Source organism: Myotis nattereri (assembly GCF_964212035.1).
Source record: "Myotis nattereri genome assembly, chromosome: 14".
In the NCBI taxonomy this organism is placed as follows: domain Eukaryota; kingdom Metazoa; phylum Chordata; class Mammalia; order Chiroptera; family Vespertilionidae; genus Myotis; species Myotis nattereri.
Window position 1 is genome coordinate 11,530,234 of NC_138089.1, and position 26,793 is coordinate 11,557,026.

The window sequence follows — 26,793 nt, forward strand, 5'->3', positions numbered from 1 at the left end:
ATTTCATTATGTAGCCCATTCTGATAAAGCTACTAGCAAATGGCATTGCAAATTAGAAACATTTGCCCCAATTCCATTATGCTAAAAGGTCATTAAAGAGAAATGTGGATGGCTTCCTTTCCATTCTACCAATGTGTGTCACTTGGTAGAAATCATTGTCTGTTCAGAGGCAAGAGAGCTGAGTAAGTATACAAGTTATAATTTTTTTATTCTAAGTAAAAATGTTTGTTTGTAGTCATAGTGAATATTTGAATCTTTGAAGTTCATACTATTTTTAATGCTAAAATGATTAATATGATAGAAATTAGTTGGGCTAATTAGGTCAATAAATCTGCCTCTAATAACTAGGATAAAAGATCAGTTGGGTAAAAGATAGGGAAATGTTATGTATTAGAAGACATATCTAGTCTGAAGAAGTAATTTTATTCCTGCATTTTCATGCAACAGGTTACTTGTGAATGGAATATCTTCCAGGCATGTTAGAATTTACATGGGTTATGCCATGAAAGACATTGTAGCCTTTCACTGGTTAATGCCTTCATTTTTTTTCAACTTTGCTATTTAAATAAATGTTTCTTGTTTCCAAGTAGGGCCCTAAATCATCCTTTGGTTTTCCCATGTCCAAATTCCCCCTGATGACTCTCTCAGACTACATTTTCCCCCCTTAGTGATCAAAAAGAGTAAATTCTGCACAGCATTTCTTGAGTGTTTTTCTCACTGCAGGTATACATTTGTCTAAATAATCAATAAGTCAAAATATATTCAGGAGACATTAAGTAAGGATTATTTAATTTTCACAACCTAAGTGACATATCCTCTTTTTAAAGCAGCTTTATTGAGATATGATTCCCATACCTTACTATTCACTCATTTAAAGTGTCCCATTCAGTGGTATGTGCAGCCAACATCAAAGTCAATTTTAGAGCATTTTTATTACTTGAAGAAGAAACCTTGTACCCTTTAGCTATCAACTACACTACGTCCCCACTCCATCTCCATCCTTAAGCAACTGATTTACTTTCCATCTCTATAGATTTCCCTATTCACGGTATTGCATGATCACAATCATGTAGTAGGTGGTCTTCTGTGACTGGCTTCTTTCACTTTACTGATGGGGTTAAGTTTATCAAAGAGTTTTATAATAAAAAAAGTGTCAGTTCAGGAGGACTTAACAATGATGAACATAGATGCCCCTCAGAATAGAGCACCAAAATACATGAAGCAAAAACTGACACAAAGGAAGGAAGACATTGATAATTCAGTAATAATAGTTGGAAACTTCAATACTCCATATTCAATAATGGGTAGAACAGCTATGCAGAAGACCAGCAAGGAAATAACATGAGCAGCACTGTACTCAGCTACACTAGCAGGTGTCTATAGTACACTGCCCCAGCAGGGGCAGAGGCCGCATGCTTCTGCAGTGTACAGGCATATTCTCTAGAATAGACTATATGCTAGGTCATAAAGAACCTCAATAAATCTAAAAGGGCAGAAGTAATACATAGTATTTTCTCTGCCCAAAGTGGAAATGAAATTAGAAGTCAATGACAGGAAGAAAAAAAAAAAACTGGGAAATGAAAACTATGTGGAAAGCAAGCATCACACTTCTAAATAACCAGTAAGTCAAAGGAGAAGTCGTAAAATACTTCCAGATGAAGGAAAATGAATTTACGGGAGGCAGGAAAAGCAGTGCTGAGAGGGAAATGTATTCCTATAGATGCCCCTATTAGGAGAAAAACAAGTATCTCAAGTCAATAATCTAACCTTCTGTGGTAGGCAGCTAGACAAACTAGAGCAGAGGAGGGACAATAGGCCAGGTACAGAAGGTCACTAGGGTGGAAAGCCTCAAGTACTTAGCAACAGGCCAAGTGGGAAAACAAGGACCTTGCCTCCAGGATAACCTTTCTTCCGCTAGGCTATCGCTGGTCATGCGGTTCAGACCTGACCTTTCCCATCGCTGGTTATGCAGTTCAGACCCTTCCCTGACCTTTCCTCCCCTGGCATGTTGCTAGTCATGCAGTTGGATCCCCTTAGAGGACGAACGACCCCCATCAAATACATCTAGCCTCAGTTGTGTTTCAGCTACAGGCCCAGAAAAGCAGCAACACCAGATAAATGACACTCTACCCGTGTGGACTAATGACCCCCTGCCCAGGTGCCTACCAATGAGTAGAGACCTTGACCTGGAAAGGACACACCTGGAAAGTTGATGAATAGTCTACTGGGAGCCTCCCTTGAGACGTCCAGATAAATACCCTCAAGGCAGGGGACCCAGTTGGGCTCTCTCTGTGGAGCACACCAGCATCTGCCTTCCCCCTCCTCCTCCTCCCAGGCACGTTTTCCTTGTCTCTCTTCTCCTCAGCTCCAAGGGCCCTTCTTTTGCCTCTGTAACCTGTTTCCTGAGCTCATTTCTACTATGGCTCACTTCTACCTCTGTGACTTTCTAAATAAACTTTCTCTTATAGTTTGAGTCTTGGCTCTGAATTCTTTCTTAGCAGAACTCAGAACTAAGATTGCTGAACCAAGGTCCTCTCTGACTTCACCTGTCTAACACCTGTTGCAATTTTTTCAGTTGCCAGTAAGTTCACTTGAAGACACTGGAAAATGAAGGGAAAACTAAACCTATAGCAAGAAGAAAGAAGAAAATAAAGCAGAAATTAATGAAATAGAGAATAGAAAAATGAGACTTTAAACATATGAAACTTTACTGATTATAATAAAATTGTATTAAAATATTTACAGAAAACATTAAACAGGGATTATTTTTTTACAAAATAAGTGACATCTTTTCTTTTTTAAAAAAAATATATATATTTCTTTATTGATTTCAGAGAGGAAGGGAGAGGGAGAGATAGAAACATGAATGATGAGAGACAATCATTGATCGGCTGCCTCCTGCATGCCCCCTACTGGGGAACGAGCCCACAACCCGGCCATGTGTCCTTGGCCAGAATCAAACCTGGAACCCTTCAGTCTGCAAGCCGATGCTCTATCCACTGAGCCAAACCGGCTAGGGCGACATATTTTCTTATGCATTTAAAAATATCAGATTCAACATGGCTTCTTATATACCTGTTATAAGAACCTAACCTTTGTGAAAATATCTACCAGCTGCTGTCTTCTAATTCAGATTCTGTTTGGAAACTATCCATCAAACCTTGAGTCCATTTCAATTCCAAGCTTTTCAGAAATCTGACCTAATAGAGTACTGCTTAGGTTGCTTACAAATCCATGCCCGATTCCTCATGCCACCACTTCCAGCTATGTGACTTTGGACAAATTGCTCAATATCTTTGAGATTTATCTTCCTCCTCTATAAAATAGAGGTTAATTTTCTTAGTCTGAGAGGAATTGTGAGATAACATACCCAAAAGATCCAAGTTCAATACCTGGCACATTGCAGTACCTATTCTGTAATCACTTGATGATTTAAAAATGGAATGACAGCCTAATTACCCATATGGCATGAGTACCCATCCATGAATATGCCTGAAAGAAGAGAATTGAAGAAAAGAATGTAATGTTGAATCCTGTGTACCAGGCTTTGGGCTAGTCCTGTGATCTGTAGCTGTACCACATAGAACTTATTTGGTAATTTGGACTGTTTTAGCAACAGCTAAAATACTCAACTTGGGCAAAAGACACATCCTGGCCTAAATTGATTGTTTTAGCAATCCTATCTAATAAAGGAGAAACATGGTAATTAGCGTATGTCCGCTACCCTTCCCATTGGCTAATCAGCGAGATATGCAAATTAACTGCCAGCCAAGATGGCGGCCGGCAGCCCGGCAGCTTGAAGCTAACATGAGGCTTGCTTGCTTCAGTGATGGAGGAAACCAACATTCCCTGCCTGCCTTGCCGGACTCTGAGCCTGCAGTTTGAAACATTGTAACAAATATAGAAGCTAAACCAAACCCCAGAAACATGTTTTCAGCCCGCCGGGATCTCAGAGCTGGAGTTCATACAGTGTTCCAAACAAACCAGATACCTGCTTTCAGCAGCTGAGGACTCAGAGCTGGAGCCAGAGCTAAAGCTGGCCCAGATTAAAAAAGAAAAAGAAAAAAAGGAGCAGTTGGGAGCTTCAGTCACCCGCCAGCCTGAAAACAGCCCTCAGCCCCTCACCCAGACTGGCCAGGCACCCCAGTGGGGACCCCCACCCTGAAGAGTGTGTGACCAGCTGCAAACAGCCATCATCCCCTCACCCAGGCTGGCCAGGCACCCCAGTGGGGACCCCCACCCTGATCCAGGACACCCTTCAGGGCAAACCAGCCGGCCCCCACCCATGCACCAGGCCTCTAGCCTATATAGTAAAAGGGTAATATGCCTCTGAGCACCGGGATCAGCGGAGCTGAGAGGCCTCCCAGCACCGGGATCAGTGTGACAGGGGGCAGCGCCCAAACCCCCTGATGGCCCTGTGTCTCTGTGTGTGACGGGGGCGGGCCACAACCTCCCTAACCGCCCTGCTCTGTTCGTGACAGGGGAAGGTGCCCCAACCCCCTGATCAGCCCTGCTCTGTGCCTGATAGGGGGGAGCTCTCCAACCCCCTGATTGCCCTGCGGCTCTGTGTGACAGGGTGCGGTGCCCCAACTCCCTGATCGGCCCTGCTCTGTGGGTGATAGAGGGCGGCGCCCCCCCCCCCCCCCCTCCACGGGCCCTGCTCTGTGTGTGATGGGGTAGAGCCATAACCTCCCCATCGGCCCTGCCCTGAGTGTGACAGTGGCGGCGCCCCAACCCCCTGATCAGCCCTGCTCTGTGGGTGATAGAGGGTGGCGCCCCAACCCCCTGATCCGCCCTGCTCTGTGCGTGACAGGGGGGAGCTCCCCAACCCCCTGATGGGCCCTGCTCTATGCGTGACAGGGGGCAGAGCCCCAACTCCCTGATTGGCCCTGCTCTGTGCGTGACAGGGGGTGGCGCCGCAACCTCCCCATGGACCCTGCCTTGAGTGTGACGGGGCAGTGCCCCAACCCCCCAATCGGCCCTACCCTGAGCATGACTGAGGGTGGCATCGCAACCTCTAGATCCGCCCTGCTCTGTGCATGACAGGGTTGGTGCCCCACTCCCCATTCGCCCCTGCTCTGAGCCTGACCAGGGGCTGCACCTAGGGGTTGGGCCTGCCCTCTGCCAGCAGGTCGTTATCTCCTGAGGGGTCCCAGACTGCGAGAGGGCACAGGCTGGGCTGAAGGACACCCCCCGCCCCCCCCCGAGTGCACAAATTTTTGTGCACCGGGCCTCTAGTAGGTTATAAAGATGAAATATTTGCACCCTTAAAAATTCAAGCCACTTAAATAATTTAACTTTTTTGTTGTCATTATATATGTCTAGTGGTGTAAAGAATTTTATCCCTATCTTAGCTAAGCATATTTCTTAGTTGTACAACTCTGTGGACTATTTTAGACTACAGCTAGTGGCATTTGAAGGGGTGCAGAACAGCCTCCCGAGGATGTGCCCCTTTGGCACTTGAATTATTTTGAGCTGAAGGCAGTCAAGACCCCACAGGCTCGCAAGAAATGTTTTCCTCTCCCTAAAGAATCTATATTAAGGTTCTTGCACATATTAGAGTTATCACCAGAAATGACTTTATGATCTATGCCTAGGACAGACAAACACTTAACTACTCAACAGCTGCTCCTCTTATGTTCCAATGATTGACTTTTCTCCCCTCTGAAGCCCAAGGCTCTTTACCGCCTCCTTAGCTCAGAATGCCATGTACATCTCATTTTATCTTTTTGTCTCTGATCCTCATGTATGTGGGGGGTCTCTGACTATCTCATGTACATGAGGTTCCCATACATATGTATGTAACTGAATTTGGCTATTTTCTCTTGTTAAAGTGCTTCATGTTAATGTAATATCTAGACCAGCCAGAAGAACCTGGAAGGGCAAAAGGAAGTTTCTCCCTGGCCCACACACAAGCACATTTAAAAACTGATAGGCAAGATAACTGATTGCATCATGTTATTACTCAAAGCATATTGTGGCAGGCGCTTTTATGCTTATTCTGTTTATTGTGTGATTGATGGCTTTGAAATTGAATATTCTCACCAGCAATACAAGCTGCAAGCCGAGACTGAGGCTAGTGCTTCTCAAAACATTAACATGAATATGAATCACCTGGAGATCTTGTTAAACTGTAGATTCTGATTTATCAGGTCCTGAGTGGGGCCAGAGAGTCTGCATTTCTAACAAGTTTCCAAGAGTTGCCAGTGCTTCTGGTCCAAGGACCACACTGTGAGCAGTAAGCTTGTGTAGAACCCTGGTGGGCAGGGCATGAGTTGGAACTGACTAGAGCTCTCTGTTGTTATGCATCATGGTCCCAACTACCTGTTCACACTCCCTGAGTTTAATGAACTTTCTTAACTGAGCTCTGAAATTCAGAGGCATTAAATAGCAGTGATTCTATTCCTAAATTTTGCATATCATAATGATCAAATACAGTAATAGAATAATACTATGTCTACCTTGTCATGCATTGTCTATAGTTCCTTTGTGTTGTCTATTAGGCTGCCTACCTCTCAGACCTCTTTATACTGTATCTTAGTGAATAGCTGAGGGGGTGTATATGAAATATCTCCATTTCCATTCTCTAGAGCTCTCTGGCTGCCATTGGCCCTTACTATATGCCCAAGAACAATGAATAGAAACTGCTTAAATGCCAGCAAGACTTTTGTTACCAAATGAAAAGAATCATTTGCAATTGTTAAACGCAGGCCTGATTTCTTGTCTAATACCTTGAATGAGCATTTCTGGAAACTTCAGGGGATCCTAATTTCACATCCTTAGTCATTTAGATGAGAGTGCAGATTGAGGTTCACCGGTAGAGTCCGAAGTGTGTTGAACTGGATTTTGTATGCAGTTTGACATGAGAGGCATTATTTCAAGATGTGTCCAGTTCAGTTCTTAATATGAAGTAGATGCGGCTTGACATGTAATGCGTGCCTCTGATTTCTTACAGAACACAGGGATAGTCCCAGTAGGGACAGGAGGAAACCGAGAGCAAGGGAACGGGCAGGAAGGAGCAGCCTGGCCGACGACGTGGCAGTGCTCAAGAGCGGCCTCGCAGCAAAGGCGCTTTCTGCCCCTGGGAACAAGACGGGCAGCGCGAGAGAACAGAGGACCCCCAGAAGAACAAAGCGTTTCTTGTCCTACCCACGGTTTGTAGAAGTGATGGTGGTGGCAGACCGGAAAATGATTTCATTCCATGGAGCAAATCTTCAACACTATGTTTTAACTTTAATGTCAATTGTAAGTACACACAAAAGAACCTGATTTATGAGCCCCTACAGGTGCCAAGGGGTGAGGGGGGCTTCCATGCAGGGCTTTGGAGGATCATTCAGGGCTGGCATTTCACCGACTCAGGCAAGTGACTGGAAAGAACATAGATTGTCCACTGGTTGCTGTTTTGTAACAGTCATGGCTGTCATTGAGTGTTTGTTCTGTGATCATTTGACAATGTGCTTGTTACTTCAAAGGCATAATTTCTAAACCTTCGGGCACCTCTGCTAGGTAGGATTACCACCCCTATTTTATAAACAAGAAAACGGAGCCTCAGAGGAGGTGGGTCGCTTGCCCATGGTCGTGTGAAGGCTTGGAGACTGATGTGACTTCTAGCTGGTCCCGTTGCTGAGACCAGCACTCTGTCTGACATGCGAGCTCGCACAGCCAGGTGTGAGTCTCTGGGCTTCCGCTGCTGCCTGTGACTCAGTCACCCGGGCTCTTCCCCAGGGTTCTAATGAGCCCTCGGGTGGGGCCTAGAAATCTCTCCCTCTATTTTTCTATGCCCATTTTGAATTGAAAGAGCAATACATTTGCATAATTTTTAAAAATCTAACATAAAAGTTCATTGATGAAAAATAACTTGTTCTGCCCTACCCGGTTTGGCTCAGTGGATAGAGTGTTGGCCTGTGGACCAAAGAATCCCGGGTTCGATTCTAGTCAAGGGCACATACCTTGGTTGCAGGCTCCTCCCCAGCCTGGGCCCTGGTCGGGCTTGTGCAGGAGGCAACCAATCAGTGTGTTTCTCTCACATCAATGTTTCTCTCTGTCTTTCTCTCTCTCTCCCACTCTCCCTAAAAATCAATGGAAAAATATCCTTGGGTGAGGATTGACAAAATAAGGAAGTCATTGTTTCCTTTAAAAAAATAAATAACTTGTTCCCTACTCATGCTTCCAATCCTTCCCAGAGGCAACCATTAGTAAGCTTTTTTGGATATGTTTCTAAACGGCTCTGCCCAATAGAGATACAATGTAAGCCACATATATAATCTTATATTTTCTAGTAGCCTCATGAAATAAAACAAGTAGGTCAATTGATTTAATAATGCATTTTTATTGTATACCCAAATATTACTTCAAGCATTATTAATGAGATAGTTTAATACTTTTCATACTAAGCCTTCGAAATCCAGGATGTTTTATCCTCACTGCACACCTCAGTTGGGACCAGCCACGTTTCTAGTGCTCAGTGACTATGCGTGGCCGGTGGCTACCGTATCGGATGGCACGCAACACTTCTTAAGCATATATGCATGCATTTGCAACTGGTTCTCAAACAGAAATGCAGAATTGTCCTGGACTGTTTTACACATTGCTTTTTTCTTGAAATATTGGAGGTGGTTTTCTTTTTATATATATTTATTATTGATTTTTTTACAGAGAGGAAGGGAGAGGGATAGAGAGTTAGAAACATCGATGAGAGAGAAACATCGATCAGCTGCCTCCTGCACACTCCCCACTGGGGATGTGCCCGCAACCAAGGTACATGCCCTTGACCAGAATCGAACCCAGGACCCTTGAGTCCGCAGGCCGATGCTCTATCCACTGAACCAAAGCGGTTAGGGCTGGAGATGTTTTTCTATAGCAGTCCCTATGATCTTGCCCCCCTTCACTGACCTTAATTTATTTGAATAGGAATCTACTTTTTATATATTCCTCAAATGAATGTGGAAAGCTACCATGTTTGGGAACATTGCTTTAGAGTTTCTTCTTCCCGCTCCTTGGCCTATGGCTCTCCTTGTCCTTCCCTCACTGCTGTGAACCAGTCCCTGGTGCTCTCCACCCCACACTGGAGCCTGCCTCCCCTCCACCCTCCCGTGACCCACCTCTGCCATGCTCAGTCCTACGTGTCCCAGCCTTCTCCTGTCCTGGAGCAGAGAAAGAAAAATCTAATCAGACCTTACACAGACTCAGCTCCATTTCCAACCCATAAATTGAGACCTGTCCTAAGAATTCCAATTGTGAAGCATGGGCTTGGGTCAAGTTGACAGAGGTTGAGAGTTCTGGCTCTGCTACTCGCCACTGTATATAGACTTGGATGAGTTACTTCATTTCTCTGAGCCTTCGTTTCTTCATTTGTTGGGTAGAAGTTAGAATGATGCCTAGCACAGGTATTACAGAGACTAAATGCATATGCAGTTTTCAGCAATGTCTAGTCCACGAGAAGCATCCAGTGAATGTTAGCTCTCATAATTAAACAATATGGGTGAAAAAACTAGGTGCCGGGTTGTGGAGAATCCAGATGCGTGGTAAGCATGCAGAGCAGCAGTATCGGCAAAGACGTGGTCAATGTGAGATCCATAATTTGGCAATCGGGACTTGAACTGGGAAGAAGGAGCTTGATCAAAGTTAATATCCAGTATTTTGGCATAGAGAACTATTAAGATGCATGGCTAAGCAATTTTTAAAGAAAGTACCTTAAAACTTAAATGTGTTAGAATTTATTATTATTTAAAACGTCCATCTATGAATAATTTTACGAAGATAGTTTTAATGAGTGTTTGATGAATGAATGAAAATTCAAAACTGAAAAATGCATATGCTGCATGAAATGTACAATTAGGTGGAGCCGCACATAAGAAGTGAATTGCTTGCTGCTTACACAGAGTTCACAATTAACTTTGAAAAATTTATCTCGGTTGCAGGTAGCCTCTATCTATAAAGACCCCACTATTGGAAATTTAATTAATATTGTTGTTGTGAACTTAGTTGTGATTCATAATGAACAGGTAATCAAGTTTTTTTCTTCTTTCTTCTCTCTGTATCCGAAACGGCATGTGCAATCGGTACAACGACCAACCATCACTCTTTTCTGTGCTTAGGAGGGACCGCCCATCTCTTTTAATGCCCAGACGACATTAAGGAGCTTCTGCCAGTGGCAGAAGAACAACACAGGTGGGATCAAGCACGATACTGCCATTCTGATCACGAGGTACGCAGTCCTGAGGCTTCTCATCTCGCAGTTCCCAGGCAAGGTGATGGGAGGTGTAGGCTCCTGGCAGCCAGGCCCCGGCACCAGGCTGTTCTGCCTCAGCACTGTGGCAGTTGGGAGCAGATAACTCTGTTGTGAGGCGTCCTGTGCATGTCAGCATGCCTAGCAGCATCCGGGTCTCTGCCCACTACTGACCAGTAGCATGCCCTCCTCTCAGCTGTGACCACCCACAGTATCCTCAGCCCACAGAGGATGCCAAATGCCCTGTGAGGGCGGGGGTGGGCCGGGGTGGGGGAGGGGAGCACACAATCACCCCTGTTGGGAACCACTTACCCGAAGGTGCTGCATTGGGCAGGCCTGATGCCCAATTAGGGGGCCAGCGGCTCTTCAGATGGAGCCCGTTGTTACCAGGCGGGGTACAGTCCAGTGCTGCCAACTTCTGCGATTTTGCAAGGAGTCGGAGATATGCATTTGTCCATAAAGTGAACTCTCCCAATGTTTAAATCGTAGCTGCTACCTAGAAAATATTCTCAAAAACTCTATGGGGCAACAAAAAGGCCCGCTGGCTTGCCTCGCTGGCCGCCACGGGCCTCGGATTTGCTCCCAGGGACGCACTCATGAGCACAGAGGAGAGGCCTGTTGTCAGGAGTCTTTGGCATAAACGAGAATCACTTCCTCGGTGGATGAGGAAAAACCCTGGTCGGAAAGGTTTCTGAGGTTCCAGGCCAGCCCTGAGGCCGCAGGAGCCTTTCCGTGTGGCTTTCTATCCTGAAATCAGTGGTTTTGTAACCCCCTCCCGACTGCGGGTGTGTTGTGAGGCCTGGAAGGCTCTGAGTGGTGGCTGGTACGGGTGTTTCCTCTCTGGTGTCATCAAGGCCCTAAGTGTGCTTTGCTTTCAGACAGGACATCTGCAGAGCTCAGGACAAGTGTGACACGCTAGGTGAGTCGGCTGTGCGGCCCTCTGCGCTCCAACCCTTTCCTGCATGTTTTCACTCTTAAGCCACAACTTCCTGTTCAAGTAAACCCTTGTTCTCTCCTTCCCATAGGTCTGGCTGAACTGGGAACCCTTTGTGACCCCTCCAGAAGCTGTTCTATTAGCGAAGATAATGGATTGAGCACGGCTTTTACCATAGCCCATGAACTGGGCCATCTGTATGTTTCCTTTCCCTATTTTCCTTGAGTTCAGAGTGACCTAAACTTTCTTCCTCTGCAACAGTGAGCCTTTCCTTGCCTTTCAAGGGCAAGACACTTCTCAAGTCACAGTAGAATTTGCAGGATTGACGCACTTTGACCCTTGAAGGGAGAAGTGACTTTGATTCGGGAAAGCTGAGTGAATGCCGTGCACCCTCTTTGGCCGCAGCCCCTGCGGATCTTTGGTTTAACTGCACACGTTTTCTATGAAAAGTCTAATATTCTTCCTTCCTACTGGGAATCGGAGGAGGAGGGCTTGACATCTTTGTCGAGGAAGGTCCATCATTGCCCAGCTCATGAGATTTTCACAAATCCAGATCCTCCCTGCTTCTGGTTATATGCCTATAATTCAGACAGGGATACCCCTCTGTCATGGGAGAGAATGAACAAAGAGAGAGCAAGGAAAACATGAATTTTGGTCACTAAGTGGTCATTGTGAAACTGGCTTTTCCTTTTGTTCTTTTAGAAGCAGAGCATGGTTAGAACATGTGGCAAAATAGTGTAAATTTGCTAGAAACTATTCTGCTATTTGAGCTGCATCGTTTTCTTTCCATAAGTAATAATTAAATTACATCTTTTTGAAATCATTTTCTCAGATGTCACTAATGGAGTTGCATATCAATTTTCATGTCAGATGTTAACTTCATAACTGAAGTCATCTGTTAAGCAAGCTCGATCACCCACCAGGCTTCCGAAGGCACCTCTGTGCAGTGTGCGGTGCTAGGCTAAAGCAAGGCAGATAGATAGGTATCTCTCCACTTCAGTTCAACATAGAATGGGTATATTTCAAAACTAGCACCTTTCAAGCATATTTTAAGAGCATACCCCTTTTCTTTTCTCTAAAGGAAATGTGATCAGATACCCAATATTGATAGCGCACAAAAGCTTGGCTTTCGTTAAGCAGCTGTGGTGGCCAGAGTCCCATTAGTCAGCTTGCTCTGTCCTTTTGGTTTCTCAAATGCTGTCATGAAACTCGAGGACTTATTGGAACTCAGTTTGAAAACTACTCATCCCCCCAGTGTTTCCCAAAGCACAGGAATTTGAACACCATTTCCAAAAGAATGGTCGGTGAAAACAAAAGGAGTTTTGTAGTCTGATATTCTTTATTTTTCAATTACAGTTGACATTCAGGGTTATGCTATGTTAGCTTCAGGTGTACAGCAAAGTGGTCAGAAAAGCGTGTACTTTCCAGAGTGGTCTCCCTGCCACTTCAAGTGCCCACCTGGCCTCAGACTAGTTATCACGTACTAGTTATCACATACTAGTTATCATGATATTAGTGACTCTGTTCCCTGTGCCGACCTTTACATCCCTGTGACTGTTCTGTAACTACCAATCTGTACTTCTTAATCCCTTCACCTTTTCACCCAGCCCCACCCCTTTCCCTCTAACAGTTGTCAGTCTGTTCTCTGTACCTGTCTCTATTTTGTTTGTGTGTTTATTTGTTCATTAGATTCCACATATAAGCGAAGTCTTTCTCTGTCGCACTTATTTCACTTAGCATAATACCCTCTAGGTCAGCGGTTCTCAACCTGTGGGTCACAACCCCTTTGGGGGGTCGAATGACCCTTTCACAGGGGTTGCCTAAGACGATCGGAAAACACATATATAATTACATATTGTTTTTGTGATTAATCACTGTGCTTTAATTATGTTCAATTTGTAACAATGAAATTGGGGGTCGCTACAACATGAGGAACTGTATTAAAGGGTCGCGGCATTAGGAAGGTTGAGACCCCTGCTCTAGGTCCATCCATGCTATTACAGGGAGAAAAATGAGTTTTGTAAAAGTTATTTAAAAATTTTTTTTTTTTACTGAATTTTTGGGGATGACATTTAGGTTTTAAGTGTACAATTCCATAATACATCACCTGTATATTGTACTGTGTGTTCACCACCCAGTCAAGTCTTCTTCCATCACCCTTTATCTCCCCTCTACCCTCTTCTACCTCCCCCACACCCTTCTTTCCCTCTGTCTGTGTCTAAGAGTTGTGGTGGTTGTTTTTTGCTTAATCCCTTTACCTTTTTCACCCAGTCTCCCACCCCCTCACTCCCTCTGACAGCTGTCGGTCGGTTTGTTCTCTGTATCCATGAGCCTGTTTCTATTTTGTTTATTTTGTTCATTAGATTCCACATATAAGTGAGATCATATGGCATTCGTCTTTCTCTGACTGGAGTATCTCACATACTCTCCAGGTAGCTTCTCAGGCTTGTGGCTAAGATCAAGTGTAGTATCTGTTCTGATCAGTTTAGCAGTCATGTGAGTTTAAAAAATGTTTGTCTTGTCTGTCCCTGGTTGGAGTCACAAGGCTAAATGGTATAAAATAAAGGCTCTGACAAGTTCCATAGTAAACTGTTGATTTTGTTTAACTTGGTTTTCCCAAACCTATTCTAACAGAATCTTTTAGGAATATTTGTTTATTTTACATAAAATGTAATACATTTCTTTGGAAGTGTAGGTAGGAGGGTAGATTTAACCGTGAAGAATAGGTGGCATTTCAACAGGACTGCTCTTCCTTTCCTAGGAAATGGAATAGGAAAAATTACAAATAGGAAGGCATTCAAAGGGTGGAAAATTTCCATTAGCAGACTAACATTTCTCCCCAACATATGGCTAAGAAAAGTGTACCATTTGAAGAAATATTATTAATTTCCTTCCAACAAGAGCTTATGAACTTCTTTTAGACTGTGTATAGCATTGACATTTTGAGGAAAGTGAGAATTTTGAGTAGCAAAAACTAAATTATTTTCAGCTGTTGAGAAAATTCAATGCATAGTTAACAAATATCTTCCCTGCACAAAACCCAAGTCGGCAGCATAGTTAAGGGGCTTTCACTTCCATGATGCCCCGTAGTCCTCACCAGTCGCACAGGTAGGGGTTGTTGTGCCTCTGGGCCTGACCTGGCGGTACTACGCTGGGGTACCTGCTTTCAGGCAGAGGTCGTCTGGGAGCCAGAGACCAAGTTCTGGACTGAATGGTTCCACATTCTGCTTGACTTGAAATTGTATGCTGTTTCCCTACCTGTGAAGTGGGCACAATACATATATACCCCATCTCAAAAGTATCAGAAAGTGAAATATGAAATCTGGTGGATGATGTGAGTTATTAAACGAAAAGTATATTCCTAACCCTTTAATGAATTCTTTGTATTTTGATGCTTTGTCTCATGAAGTTAGGTTTACTCGCAGTAAAGGAAAGTGCAAATCACAGATTTTCTACTGAACCTTTTAACAATTACATGTTAAGGTGTTTCAGTCCGGACTTTCTGATGATAAAAATCCCAACAGTCATTGGTGCAGGGGGGGAGGGGGAGCAATTGCTCTTGTATCTGTTGAGTGTCATTGGATGCCTCACAAACAGCCCCTCCCCTCTTGCACCAGAATGTCCATAGACACAGAGTGGAAGAGGAAGACGGGGAGGTAATTCAGTGTCTTCTGGATATAGAAATCTTTCCACAATATTCCTGACAAATCATCACAACTCATCTAACAAGAGGGACTATCGTTTATATACATATACTCCCAAACAAGAGGCTTTAGAACCAGACTAAAGCAGATTGCAATCCCAGTTCCCCCATCTTAGTAGCCTTACGACCTCAATCAAGTAATTAAACCTCTACAACTCAGTTTCCTTACCTGTAAAACATGGATAGTAATTGTATTATTCATTGGGTCAAATAGGTAATTAAGTGAAAAAAAGCATCTGACACATTTAACACACTGTCCTGTGTGTTGTGAATGCAAAAAAAAAGTTTAGGTTATTATTGGTTAGTAAGTGCTTAATGAATATGTATTATTACCTAGCCCCTGCTTTGAGCAAATGTGCCTGATATTTGAATGAAAAGAAGTTTTCTGATTACGTGATGAAATAGAGTGGATTTAGACAAGCTCTGGTGAGGGGTGGGGAGTAAACACCAGCTCCTTTACACGACAGAGAACTCAACAGCTAAAGTCGATTTGGATGCTTGGCTTGGGTTGGCTTTGGTGGTACAGGTGGTATTACTGACTATGCAGCTGCACTAGAAACCTGGGCAGTCATTCTTTTAAGAAAATGGACTTGTAAGCATTAAGAACTCCTTTTAAGTTCAAACAAGACAGTTTGAGTTTTTCCATCCTACAATTTCCATTAGGCAGTTACTCCATCTGGTAATTATTGTGGACCCAAATGTTTTTTAATATATATTTATTGATATCAGAGAAGAAGCGAGAGGGAAAGAGAGTTAGAAACATCAATAATGAGAGAGAACCATTGATCGGCTGCCTCCTGCACGCCCCACACTGGGGATCAAGCCCACAACCCAGGCATGTGCCCTGACCAGAAATCGAACCATGACCCCCTGGTTCATAGGTCTACACTCAATCATTGAGCCATGCCGGCCAGGCATGGGACCCAAATTTTTGAAAGAAAAAGAAAACCAAACACATGAAAAATCAATGGACTGGACCTCACAGACTTTTATCCCAGCTTTTACTTTTATATGAAGCAAGTCTACACACTTCTAACTCTCTGATTTCCATTTTCAAGATGAGCTAATGAAGTAAATTCCTCCCTACATTGCTAAATTATTCATATGCATTAAACTTGTGATTGGGGAAAGTCATGCAGACAGGACAGCCCTCTGAGCTTGTTGGCCAATGGGTAGTTATCAAGCTGAGAATGGTATGTTGATCATACAACTGATGTTTCTGGAATGACAAATGCTTCCCATCAGTTAATAAAAATGTTTTTGGACAGGTGCATTCTTGAAATCAATGAGAACAGCTCAATCCCTTGGTATTTATTGACATTCTCATCCTTGTCTTGTTGGCCTTAGGTTTAATATGCCTCATGACGACAGCAATAAGTGCCAAGAAGACGGAGTCAAGAATCCCCAGAATGTCATGGCTCCAACATTGAACTATTACTCCATGCCCTGGAAGTGGTCAAAGTGTAGTCGAAAATACATCACTGAATTTTTAGAGTAAGACTTGAACTTTCTTGTAGCACAGACTTCTGGTATCTGGCCTTCGTGTAGTAATCTAATTGTGTGTGTGTGTGGGGGGGGGGGGGAATGTAGAGCTAAGCATTTTTTTTATTTTTAGTTGTTTTTTTGTTGACATTCCTTGGAGGAGGAAAAAAAATACTCTCTGCCATCTGTGCAGTTCATGTCTTTGCCCGAGTTCAGAAGATTACAGACTAAGCAAAAACGAAAATTGAACCTTACAGAGAATGTGTAAATGTTGCTTTATTCCTGGTAAAGTTAGGAAATCTGTTCCGATCCTGGGGGAGGGACCATGAATGTGATTATATGATGAAGGAAGTCCACAAATATTTATGGGCTTTAACTTCATCATTTTGGCTTGGAGAGGGGTAGGATAGTGAGGCAATCCCAAAGAAGTTATCTGGTGGATGAAAATTGCAGCACAACTTCCTGTTGTTGAATGGAAGACCGATCTCTCTCTCCTCTCTCTCCTTTCTCTCCTCTCTTTTCTTGTTTTGTTTTTTAAGCTTCCTGCCAGGGTGCTCAGAGATCCAATTACATTGTATAATATCCCTGTGTCACGGACTTATTGCTTTTCTCCCCCAGAAGTACGAAAGGTTAAGTGATTGTCCGGAGGTCATTGGGTGTATATTTCTGCAACCACAGGAAAGAGAGGGCTTTATTAGTCAGAACTCACTGGGTGTGAATTTTCCAGAAGTGTTTGTAGAAAAGTCAAAAGGCCTGGAGGGCTGCTGGTTTTCTACACTCTTAATCAGGTGGCCTAAGGTGTTTCTCAAGAAAGTTGTTAATTAACTCACTCATCTATTCAACTAACATTTACTAAACATCGGTTGTTATGGAAGATGAAAAAGACACCATCTTTGCTGCTAAGAACTTACAGTCTTTTGGAAAAGATCGTAACAAAATTAAAAACAAAAAGATAATTGCCCTGAAATGTGATGAATGCTATAACAGATACATCTTTCCTACTAGCTGGGCTGTATACATAGCCAATCAGAGTACAAACAAGTATACACCAAAATATACAACTTCAGCTTCTAGATTTAGCCCTGGGTGAAAAGAATAAAACAGATATAAGAAAGGAACTGTCCTGCACTAGCCGGTTTGGCTCAGTGGATAGAGCAGCAACCTATGGACTGAAGGGTCGCAGGTTGGATGCCAGTCAAGGTCACTTGCCCGGGTTGCAGGCTCAATCCTCAGTGTGGGGCATGCAGGAGGTAGCTGGTCAATGATTCTCTCTCATCATTGATATTTCTATCTCTCTCTCCCTCTCCCTTCCTCTCTGACATTAATAAAAATATATTTTTAAAATTAAAAAAAAAGGAACTGTCCGCCCAACCATTACAATGGCAGATGGCCTTCCCTTCCAACTGGAGGTGTTGACAAGCCATGAGTCACGCACCACACTCACCATCTGTATTTTTGCTTTCCATAGCACTGGTTACGGCGAGTGTTTGCTTAACGAACCTGGATACAGAGCCTACAGTTTGCCTTCCCAACAGCCAGGCCTCCTTTACAATGTGAATAAACAATGTGAATTGATTTTTGGACAAGGTTATCAGGTGTGCCCATATATGGTAAGTGTTTGGGGGTTGATTCTGGACTTCTTTTTATTCGTAGTTTTCCATTAGATTTTCACCCTAATATAAACCACGCATGGAAAAGTTGAGAATGGTCCATTGACTCTTAATGGAAGTAGAAATGACGAAGGTGATTAGTCACAGTGTTCACTGGTAGATGGTGCTTTCTCCGCACTTTCCCATTTCCCTCTCGGGACAGTCCAACAGGAGATGCTCACAGAGGACAGGGTGCAGAGCTGGTGATGGCCGAGCTCGGCCCTTCTCTCTCCTCGTCTCTTCTCGTGCCCATTGACCTGTCTAGTTGACCTTTATTAAAGGAATTCTTCTAGATTCAGTAAAAGTAACGCATGAGACAAACCTGTTTCCCTGTTTTAGCTCATCAAAGTTATTCCTGTGAAATCATTTCTGGTGGTAGCTCAGCTGGTGGGTGTGTGGCATTTTGATGTATATGTTGTGGGCATGTGGACCAATGATATGATCCAGTGGCTCTCAGATTTCAGAGGAGCTGAACTGTGCTTCTTTGGGATGCCCCATTCTATCTCACTGGGTATATGTATTTGTTCGTTTTGCTGGGAGAAATTTCAGAAATAGCATGGTGAATTGGGAAGTACAGTGATTCCATAGAAATACATAATAAAATATCTTGAGTAAAACCTATCCATGATTATATTAATTTCTGTGTTATTCATGATAGTAAATTTTAGGAATAATCCAAATGCCCAATAATAGAAATGTTGAGCCATTTATGGTGTCTCTAGTTAGTGCAATACTATACAACAATTAAAAATTAACTACACTTGGAAACATGATCCTAATATCTTTTAAGTTAAAATAACAGGATAAATAATTATTTTGTAGAGCATGTTTTCAACTGTAAAAGCCAAGAAACTACAGGAAAGACCGAGTAGTTTGAGGCTTTTCTATTTTTTTAATAAATAAATTATTAGCCCTGGATGGTGTGCTAAGTGGTTAGAGCATCGTCCCATGCACTAAAGAGTCTTGGGTTCAATCTTGGTCGAGGACATGTACCTGGGTGACAGGTTCAATCCCCGGCCCCAGTTGGGATGTGTGTGGGAGGCAACCAATGTGTCTCTCTCACATTGATGTCTCTCTCTCTCTCTCTCCCTCCCCCCCCCCCCGCCACCCCACCCATGTCTCCCTCCCTTCTACTTTCTCTAAAAAATCAATGAAAACCATTTTCGGGTGAGGATTAATGTAAAATAAAATAAAATTTTAGTACTTTCTAAATGTCTCTATTATGAGCATGGTTTAGTGTAATAATCAGGAAAAAGTTCTTTAAAATGTATGCCCCGAAATAGAGCTAAATATATCAACTTGTGTAAATCTAAAACACACTGTGTGTGTGTAGAGGGGGGAAAGCAAGTTGCAAGGCCTATGAGCATATCCTGAAATGCTGAATGCTATTGTTTGTTTCAAGTTGAAATGCATAGTATACATTTGTGGTCACAGCAACGGGAGTGAAGAAATGATGGCCACCACTCAGGACAGTGGTCATCTCTGGGAGAAGGGGAAGGGATTGGGGCTGAGGAGGGATGTACCAGGCCTTCAGCTGGGCCTGTGAGGTTTGCTTTAGGTGGGTGGTGGGTCCATGGCTATCCATTATGTGGCTGTTTGCACTTTTTGTAAGTCTGAAATGTTCACAATAGTGGGTCCCTTTTTCCCTCTCATAATTCCTGACACCCTAGAAAGGAGTCATCCGATGGCTGGGGAATGATGTAGCCTACCAGAAGAAAGCACTCGTTTTGCGGTCAGGCCAAACCTAAACTGAAATCGCAGCCAATCCCAACACCTGATCTCCAGTCGCACTGGCTGCACGGAAGCCCCCCTTTCACACCATCTCACGTCCTGCCAGCCACAGGCATGTGCCTCTGTGTCCCTCGGAATATTTGATCGCTTATCATACCAAGAAATCAAGCCCCTTTTCAACGGATACTGTATCATGGGCCAAACATTAACTGGAAGTAATGCTGGCCTTGTTTGCTGTCATCTAATCATGTTGTCTCTGATTGTCATGTCACGGAAATAAGCAGGTGCAGTGCCGACGACTCTGGTGCAGTAACGCGGACGGAGCGGATATAAACAGCAAAGGCTGCCAGACTCAGCACACGCCCTGGGCCGATGGCACCGAGTGCGAGCCTGGAAAGGCAAGTAATGCCCCAACCCTGCCTTCTGTCTTGGGGCAGAAATGGGCAAGGTTTCGGCTGCAGGGCCAGTCGCCGCTGTTGGCTGTTAGTGCAGCGTGTTTTAGCATGCAGAATACTTTTTTGAGGCAAGAGGTTCGGTTTTACTATTGAAAATGGTGAAAACTTAAAATTGTTGCCTAATATTGGTCCAATGCACGTGACTATAACTATTGCCTCCATTTTAAGACATACTTTTTCTCATTTTGATATTTCTGAAACCCCAGTGTGCTTTTTAATGTATAGGTACATTTAATGTGAGGTAATCTTTCTTTTTCTTCTTTCTGTCTCTTTTGGAGGTGGCAATGGAATTCTATTCATATATGCTGAAACATCTTAAAACCAAATAAACAGAGAAATACAGTAAACTTACTGTGTTCACTACTGGGATGCCAGGCTTTTCCCAACCTTTGTCCCTTTAAGAAGTGATGATGTTACCTGGGATATATCCAAGTCCAAATTCTCGGTTGGTTCCCACTTGTTAGTAACCACACAAAATATGCTACTTGCATGGCCCGATGATAACAATGTCCCATGCATCTAGGAGCATGATTAATGCAACCTGCTTCACCTGGTATCCAGCTCAGAAAAAAAAGTAACTATATTAGTGATATCATCATCACCCAAAAATTTGGTTAGAAAGTGTTTTCTAACCCATATAAACCCTGATTTTTTTAATCCATATGGAAAATGGATTTCACTCAGCAATGATGCAACTCCTGGGTTATATTCTGAGTCCTATATTTTTCCTGTCCTCTCTCTTCTTCCCATTGTCTACTTTGCTCGCTTTTAATATTTTATTCTCATCTCACATTTTTCCCCTCCACTTTTCCTTATGGAATCAATAGCACCAGTTTCCATGGAAGGGGTCCTAAAGAGATGACGGAACGGAGTTCTCTTTTCCCCAATTTTATAGAGAGGGAACCGAAAAAGAAGCGGCTTGCCCAGGATCTCACAGTTCATTCAGGGCAGAGCCCCCGACACCTGAGCCCCGCCCTCCGGAACTCCCGCCTCTGTTTGGTCTGAAGGGGCCGTAACTGGGTTTCAGTTTCTGTTGGTGAAACAGGAGGACAGTGGTTTCTTCGCTCACCACTCAGGCAGTTACATGAGCTGGAGGACATGAACGTTATTTGAAAAACATCAAATTCAATACAAAATTACAATGAAGGTGATTTTTTACTTGTCTTGGTGACTACGTCAGTTCAACTTATCACTTCTTAATGGCTAGGACTTCAGCAATTAAGTATACACCGTTCCCCAATGACAACCTCACCAAAGCTACATGCAGACATAGGTACAGCCACCTTTGTACCTTTCATTAGCTTAAAAAGAAATATATCTCCTTGGTCAAAGTGAATCTTGCACTTTTCGTGGGACATTTAATTCAACGTGTTGATGGCCAGAGGGTCATAGCTTTGAGTGGGGAATAGGTTCTTGGGTTTTCATGGCAGCCTTTAGGAATTCACTCATTGTTATGAAATGAAGAGGCCTCAGAGTCCTAAACACAGTGGCCCTGACAGCTGCCACCAGTTGGTGGGAGATGCCAGTAGACATGATACCCTGTTGATGACTTGGTGAGTGGGCTTGACTTAGAGCCAGTCAACTACGTTACTTACATTGAACCTGTTTAATCTCAGAAAAATCACTAGCATTGTGTTGTGGTTCTTAGTCAATCTGATGTACCCATCCAATATGTCCATTTCTGACACATGCTATTGCTTTAAGAAACTCTAACAAAGAAGGATTCTCAATAATATGACGCAGTGAATTATATTTAGTAAGTTGTCATGAACAGGCTGCCAAGTGCCATGTAGTGACGTGGTATCCCACTCAATCCTGGAACACGGAACGTGGGAGGATGTCTGCTGTGTCCTTTTCCAATCTTCTGTTTCTGTAGCAGACGCAGATGATAAGGGGCTGCAGGGTCATCTTATGCCTGAGGGATGGGAAATGTGGGAGATCTTTCAGAAGGCTCGAGTTCAGCAAGAATGAGGGACTTCAGGGCATTCCAAGGGCAGATTCAGAACACGTTCTGGGCAGCAACTCTGCAGAGAAAATGATGGGGACCTTTCTAGTTGTGTTTTAGGAAAGTGGGGAAAAGTGTCCGAGTCTAGTAGCTTTTACTAAAGAACTGGGGATGTGTGTGTTTATTTGCCTGGAGAGTATTTATGCATTTTACAAATGCCAGGGATGTTAGCATAGAAATTCTGTGTGTTCCTCATTTTGTTTTTATAGAATTGGCAGTAAAATCATACACTTTCCTCTAGCAAATTCAGCCTCCCTTGGCGGAGGGGTTCATTTTTTTCCTTTCTCTTCTTCCAGCCCTGCTCCCTCTGCAAGGAGCTCTCCAGAGCTGCTGACAAATGTTCTTGTGATGAACGTGTCTGTCTCTTTATTTTCCCCATTCTCGTGTTAAGTCCATTAACATTTTTATTTAAACCCTGGTTGTGAGTCTCAGGTTTGAAACTTCTGTTTTAGGCCTCCTTGGCACAAAATTGATCCCCAAGTCCCTTTTCCAACCTCTTTTTTTTTTTTTTTGAAGCGACTTGGCGATTATTTAGGTAGAATATCATTTAAATGGATCTGGACACTTTTAGGAAAGGCTGACTATATTTTGGCTGGGGTTCTACTAGCCACTTAATGATTTGTTATGATGTAAGGGCTATTCCAATATGTAATTATTGTTTGTCAGCTTTGCCTGGAAAAATAGACTATCTTGGCACATATTTGCCAAACAGCCACGATTCCCAGCCTCTGTCACCTGAGGCTGTCCCCTGCTCCTCTGAGGCTCTTCCTCTCCTCTGAATACCTGTCCATGGTCATATAGGTAGACGTGTTTCCTTTGTAGACCAGTGTTCAATTAGAAACTTACTTTTTTAAAGGGACCATGTTAGGACATTTGCGTGCAGTGCTGGATGGTAGCACTCTGGCATTTTTCTCTGAAGTTTATTGTTTGTTCTTCTATGGAAGTAGTGTCTATAGAATAGAAAGAGCACAGACTGCAAACAGTCTCAAAAAGAGAGAAAATATATATATATATATATATATATATATATATATATACAAGCAATTTCTTATTATTAAACTCCATGAATCATCATAGGAACTTTTTCCTTACTTTGTGGAATTTATAAAGTGTGTATCTGGCACCAAGACCCGAAGGCTGAATTTGGGCAATAGCTATGACCTCAATTATATATTAATTAGAAATGTTGTCCAGGTCAGACCCAATTATAGTAGTGTAAGCAAACTGCATCTTTTTTTTTCTGACACAGAAATTCTAGTCCACATTGAAACAGGTTATGGAGCTGTTGTGGCAGCTCCCCCAAATCATCAGAGGCCCAGGCTCCTAATTTCTTTCTACTCCACTATCACATGCAAATGGTCTTCATCCTCAAAGTCACAAAATAGCTGCTGCAGCTCCAGCCATCAAGTCTGAGTTCCAGGCAGAATGAAGCCAAAGGGCAAGGAACAAAGGGGCAAAGAACCTTCCCAGAATCTCACCCAATGAATCTTGCTAACATCTCTTTGACCACTCTTATCTGTTTAAGAATCGGGGGATATACAGAGTCTGTAATAAGGATGAAAGGGAGAATGGATATCAAGTAGACAACTTAGATTTACCAAACCATTAATTTGCTTTTATTTTAAACTTCAGTCTTTATTTAGATGTCAGAATGGCCCCGTTTGCTCACAATGGAGAGACAGGCAACATGTGTCACAGTTAGAGGTGCACTCTTGAGTCAGATGGTCTAATGGTTAGGCTCTGCCTCTTACTGAGGTTTGGCCTCAACCCCTTTGTGCCTTCCCTTGCTTTTCTGTATAAATGGGAGTAACTAACAGTACTACTTCGTCGTGTGCTGTGAGAGTTAGGTAAGTTAATATGGAAATTAAGTAAGTTAATAATGCTTAGCACAGGGCCTGACAAATATTAAGTGGCAAATGTTTGCCATTATTTTTGCTAACTCTAAGTCTGGTCCCTATGTGCTCAGCTGCGTAGTGGGTGCTTAGATGCACTGTCCCCTGTTACACTCCAAGACAACTTTGGTCGCTTTTCATCTGTGGAAGCAGAGTTCAGTGACTCCCCGAAGGGCACAGCGCTGTTAGTGGAAACCAGACTTTTGCTGCTACACCTGTCCCTGTGCTGTCCAGAATGGCAGCCACTAGCCACGGCAGCTGGTGAGCATTTGAAATGTCAGTCTGAACCGAGATGTGCTTAAGTGGAAAAACATGCCAGGTGTTGAGACCTAGATGGACAAAAGGATTTAAAAACTCATTTATAATTTTGTATTGATTTTACATATAGAAATAATGTTTCAGATATTTTGAGCTAAATAAGTGATATTAAAATTAATTCCCATTTTCTTTTAATGTGGCTTCTTAGGAACTGTTAGTCTGGCTTAAAGATGTGACTCAAGTCGCATTCTCCTTGGGGGGTGGCGCTCTAGACCAGCGGTCTCAAGCCTTTCGGACTTCACGGGCCACCAGTTGGCGACCGCTGCCTGGACAGCTGCCGCTCTCGTTTAATCTAGTGCGTGTGTGGCCAGAATGTTCAAGACCAGGGTAGAGGCGTATGGGAAGTGGCTTCAGGGGTGTTGGGGGCACCTCTGCCTCTGCCCGCATGTCTTGGGTACCGAGTTGCCCAGGATTCTTTGGAGGCAGAAGCTTTTAGGTCTCAGCCAAACAGCCCAGGGAAAGGGACGTGTCCTCAGACACTCAGAGACGTTACTTACGAGGGAGAAGACGCAGCAGAATAGACAGTTTAATTACACTCGTTCACCAAGTCTTTCCTGGGACCAGCCATTCAGACTGGGACCTTCACCTGCCTCTTTTTGCTCACTTTCCCCAAATATGAACCCACGCCCCCCCCCTCCCTTCACCCCCCCCCCCATATCGCCTCCCCCTGGCCTTCGTGGCTCCAGGCCTGTGCCCTCCCTGCGGATAAGTCGCACTCGCTCTGCCAGGAGACCTGTGTGAGCTGCGGGGCATCACCCTCCTGCCGCCTGGGCTGCCACTCTCCCTTTGGCCCCTGCTCAGTGGCCTCGGCTTTGTGTCAGCCTCACGCCGGCCACGGCAGAGGCCTGAGATGGTTTCTTGGCCACCCTTGTCCTGCCGAGGACTTCTGTGTTTTGTTTTGTTGGAAACACCATGGCCTCCTTCCTGCTCGGGGCTGGAGAATGTGAAACCATTGGTAACGAAAAAGCAATAAAGCTCAGGGCTCTCTGTAATGTGTCCATTTGGCTTTAGTGTGTCCTCGTGCCTTGTGGGGTGACTATATAGGAATTCTGGAACTAGCATTTTTCCCCCTGTTTCATTAAAAAATGGGTTTTCAAATCCATGGGAAGCAGTAAAGCATTGTATTTTAACAGGCTCGCAACATCTCTGGGCCTTGTTAATGGAGACTTGCTCTGCAAATCCAGTAACTCGTTTTGGCTCTGGCTCCAGCCAGTGTGTCCATTTCCACTCCTTATTTCTCCACCTCGACTCACTGAGCACCTCGAAGCTGGCCGCCCTGACCAGCCTGGAGCCGACCACTCGCTGGCCAGCTTTATTCAAGCCAGTTGTAAATGAAGACTCAGCCTAAAATCAATAAGTCGGAGATTAAAAGCCCCACAGTGTCCATCACTCACACAGCTGATGGCACTGCAGCCTTTCCCACCGGCACCTGGAAGTCAGGTAGCACAGGGTGTATTGGAAGGACAGCGGGTCCTGCAATGCCTCAGCACCGAGCTCTCCCTCATTGTTCCCTTATTAAATACAGCACTGCAAGTTTGGATTTTGTGTTCCCAAAGAAATGGAGGCCCCCGCGATTGATGGATCCTGGGGAAGTTGGACTCCGTTTGGAACCTGCTCCAGAACGTGTGGAGGGGGCGTCCGCGCCGCTGTCCGGGAGTGCAACAGACCAGCGTAAGTCCGGAACTCCTCCCTGTCCTGCCGGGAGAGCAGGAGCGAAAAAGGCCCGAAGGGAACCGGGTAGCTGGGGCCAGGCGAAGAGATCTTTCCAAATTAAGAGAGTGGGTGGACTTCTGGGGTTGCCAGAGCGAATGTTTATTATTTCCTCCAATGCTCCTTTATTATTAAAAGTTTTCTCTACCCAACAGTAGATGCGTTTGTGTTTAACAACTCCGACAGGCAGGCATAGCTCACTGCCCCCCAGAGCTTGCACGCTACTAAAGTAAACAGATAAATTTTTCCTGTGGAAACAAATAAACTGGCCATTTGCATCCAGATTATAGAGAAATGCACCCTTTCCAGTGAGCTTCTGGAATGCTGGGAAGGGTACCCACACCCCCAAGGCAGCATCGGCAGATCCCAATGGATCTGGAACCCCAAGCCAGGAATTACTTTTGAATCAATCTGGTTGTTTCACAGGTGAGACAACCTGACCGTTTACAGCATGGGAGTGTCCTGCTCTTCGGGATAACCCTCGTGTGAGCAGCCCGGCCTTGTTAGGACTTGGATGGTCAAGTAAAGGCAGTGGGGTTTTCTCAGCACCTATCCTGGCATGTTATCCTGTGTTTGCTGCGGAGGCTATTAACCAGCAGGTTTTGAAAATTGCTCTCTTCTTTATGAGGAATGACATCCGATTTTGTGTGGCTAGAAGGTGTATCAAATTTAAAGGAATAGAAAAC

The 26,793-nt window shown here is 44.0% G+C and overlaps 1 protein-coding gene across 1 annotated transcript in view; it reads left to right on the plus strand.

Moving 5' to 3' along the window:
* The window catches only part of ADAMTS9 (ADAM metallopeptidase with thrombospondin type 1 motif 9), a gene marked incomplete at its 5' end in the record, with an annotated part of 167,331 nt that overhangs the window by 25,082 nt on the left and 115,456 nt on the right, over positions 1-26,793 (plus strand). The window contains 9 exons of the mRNA XM_081106532.1: positions 6,956-7,245; positions 9,921-10,004; positions 10,098-10,207; positions 11,107-11,147; positions 11,254-11,359; positions 16,213-16,359; positions 17,816-17,957; positions 20,012-20,125; positions 25,923-26,068. Coding sequence (XP_080962658.1) covers positions 6,956-7,245; positions 9,921-10,004; positions 10,098-10,207; positions 11,107-11,147; positions 11,254-11,359; positions 16,213-16,359; positions 17,816-17,957; positions 20,012-20,125; positions 25,923-26,068 — 1,180 coding nt within the window. The remainder of the gene's footprint in view (positions 1-6,955; positions 7,246-9,920; positions 10,005-10,097; positions 10,208-11,106; positions 11,148-11,253; positions 11,360-16,212; positions 16,360-17,815; positions 17,958-20,011; positions 20,126-25,922; positions 26,069-26,793) is intronic.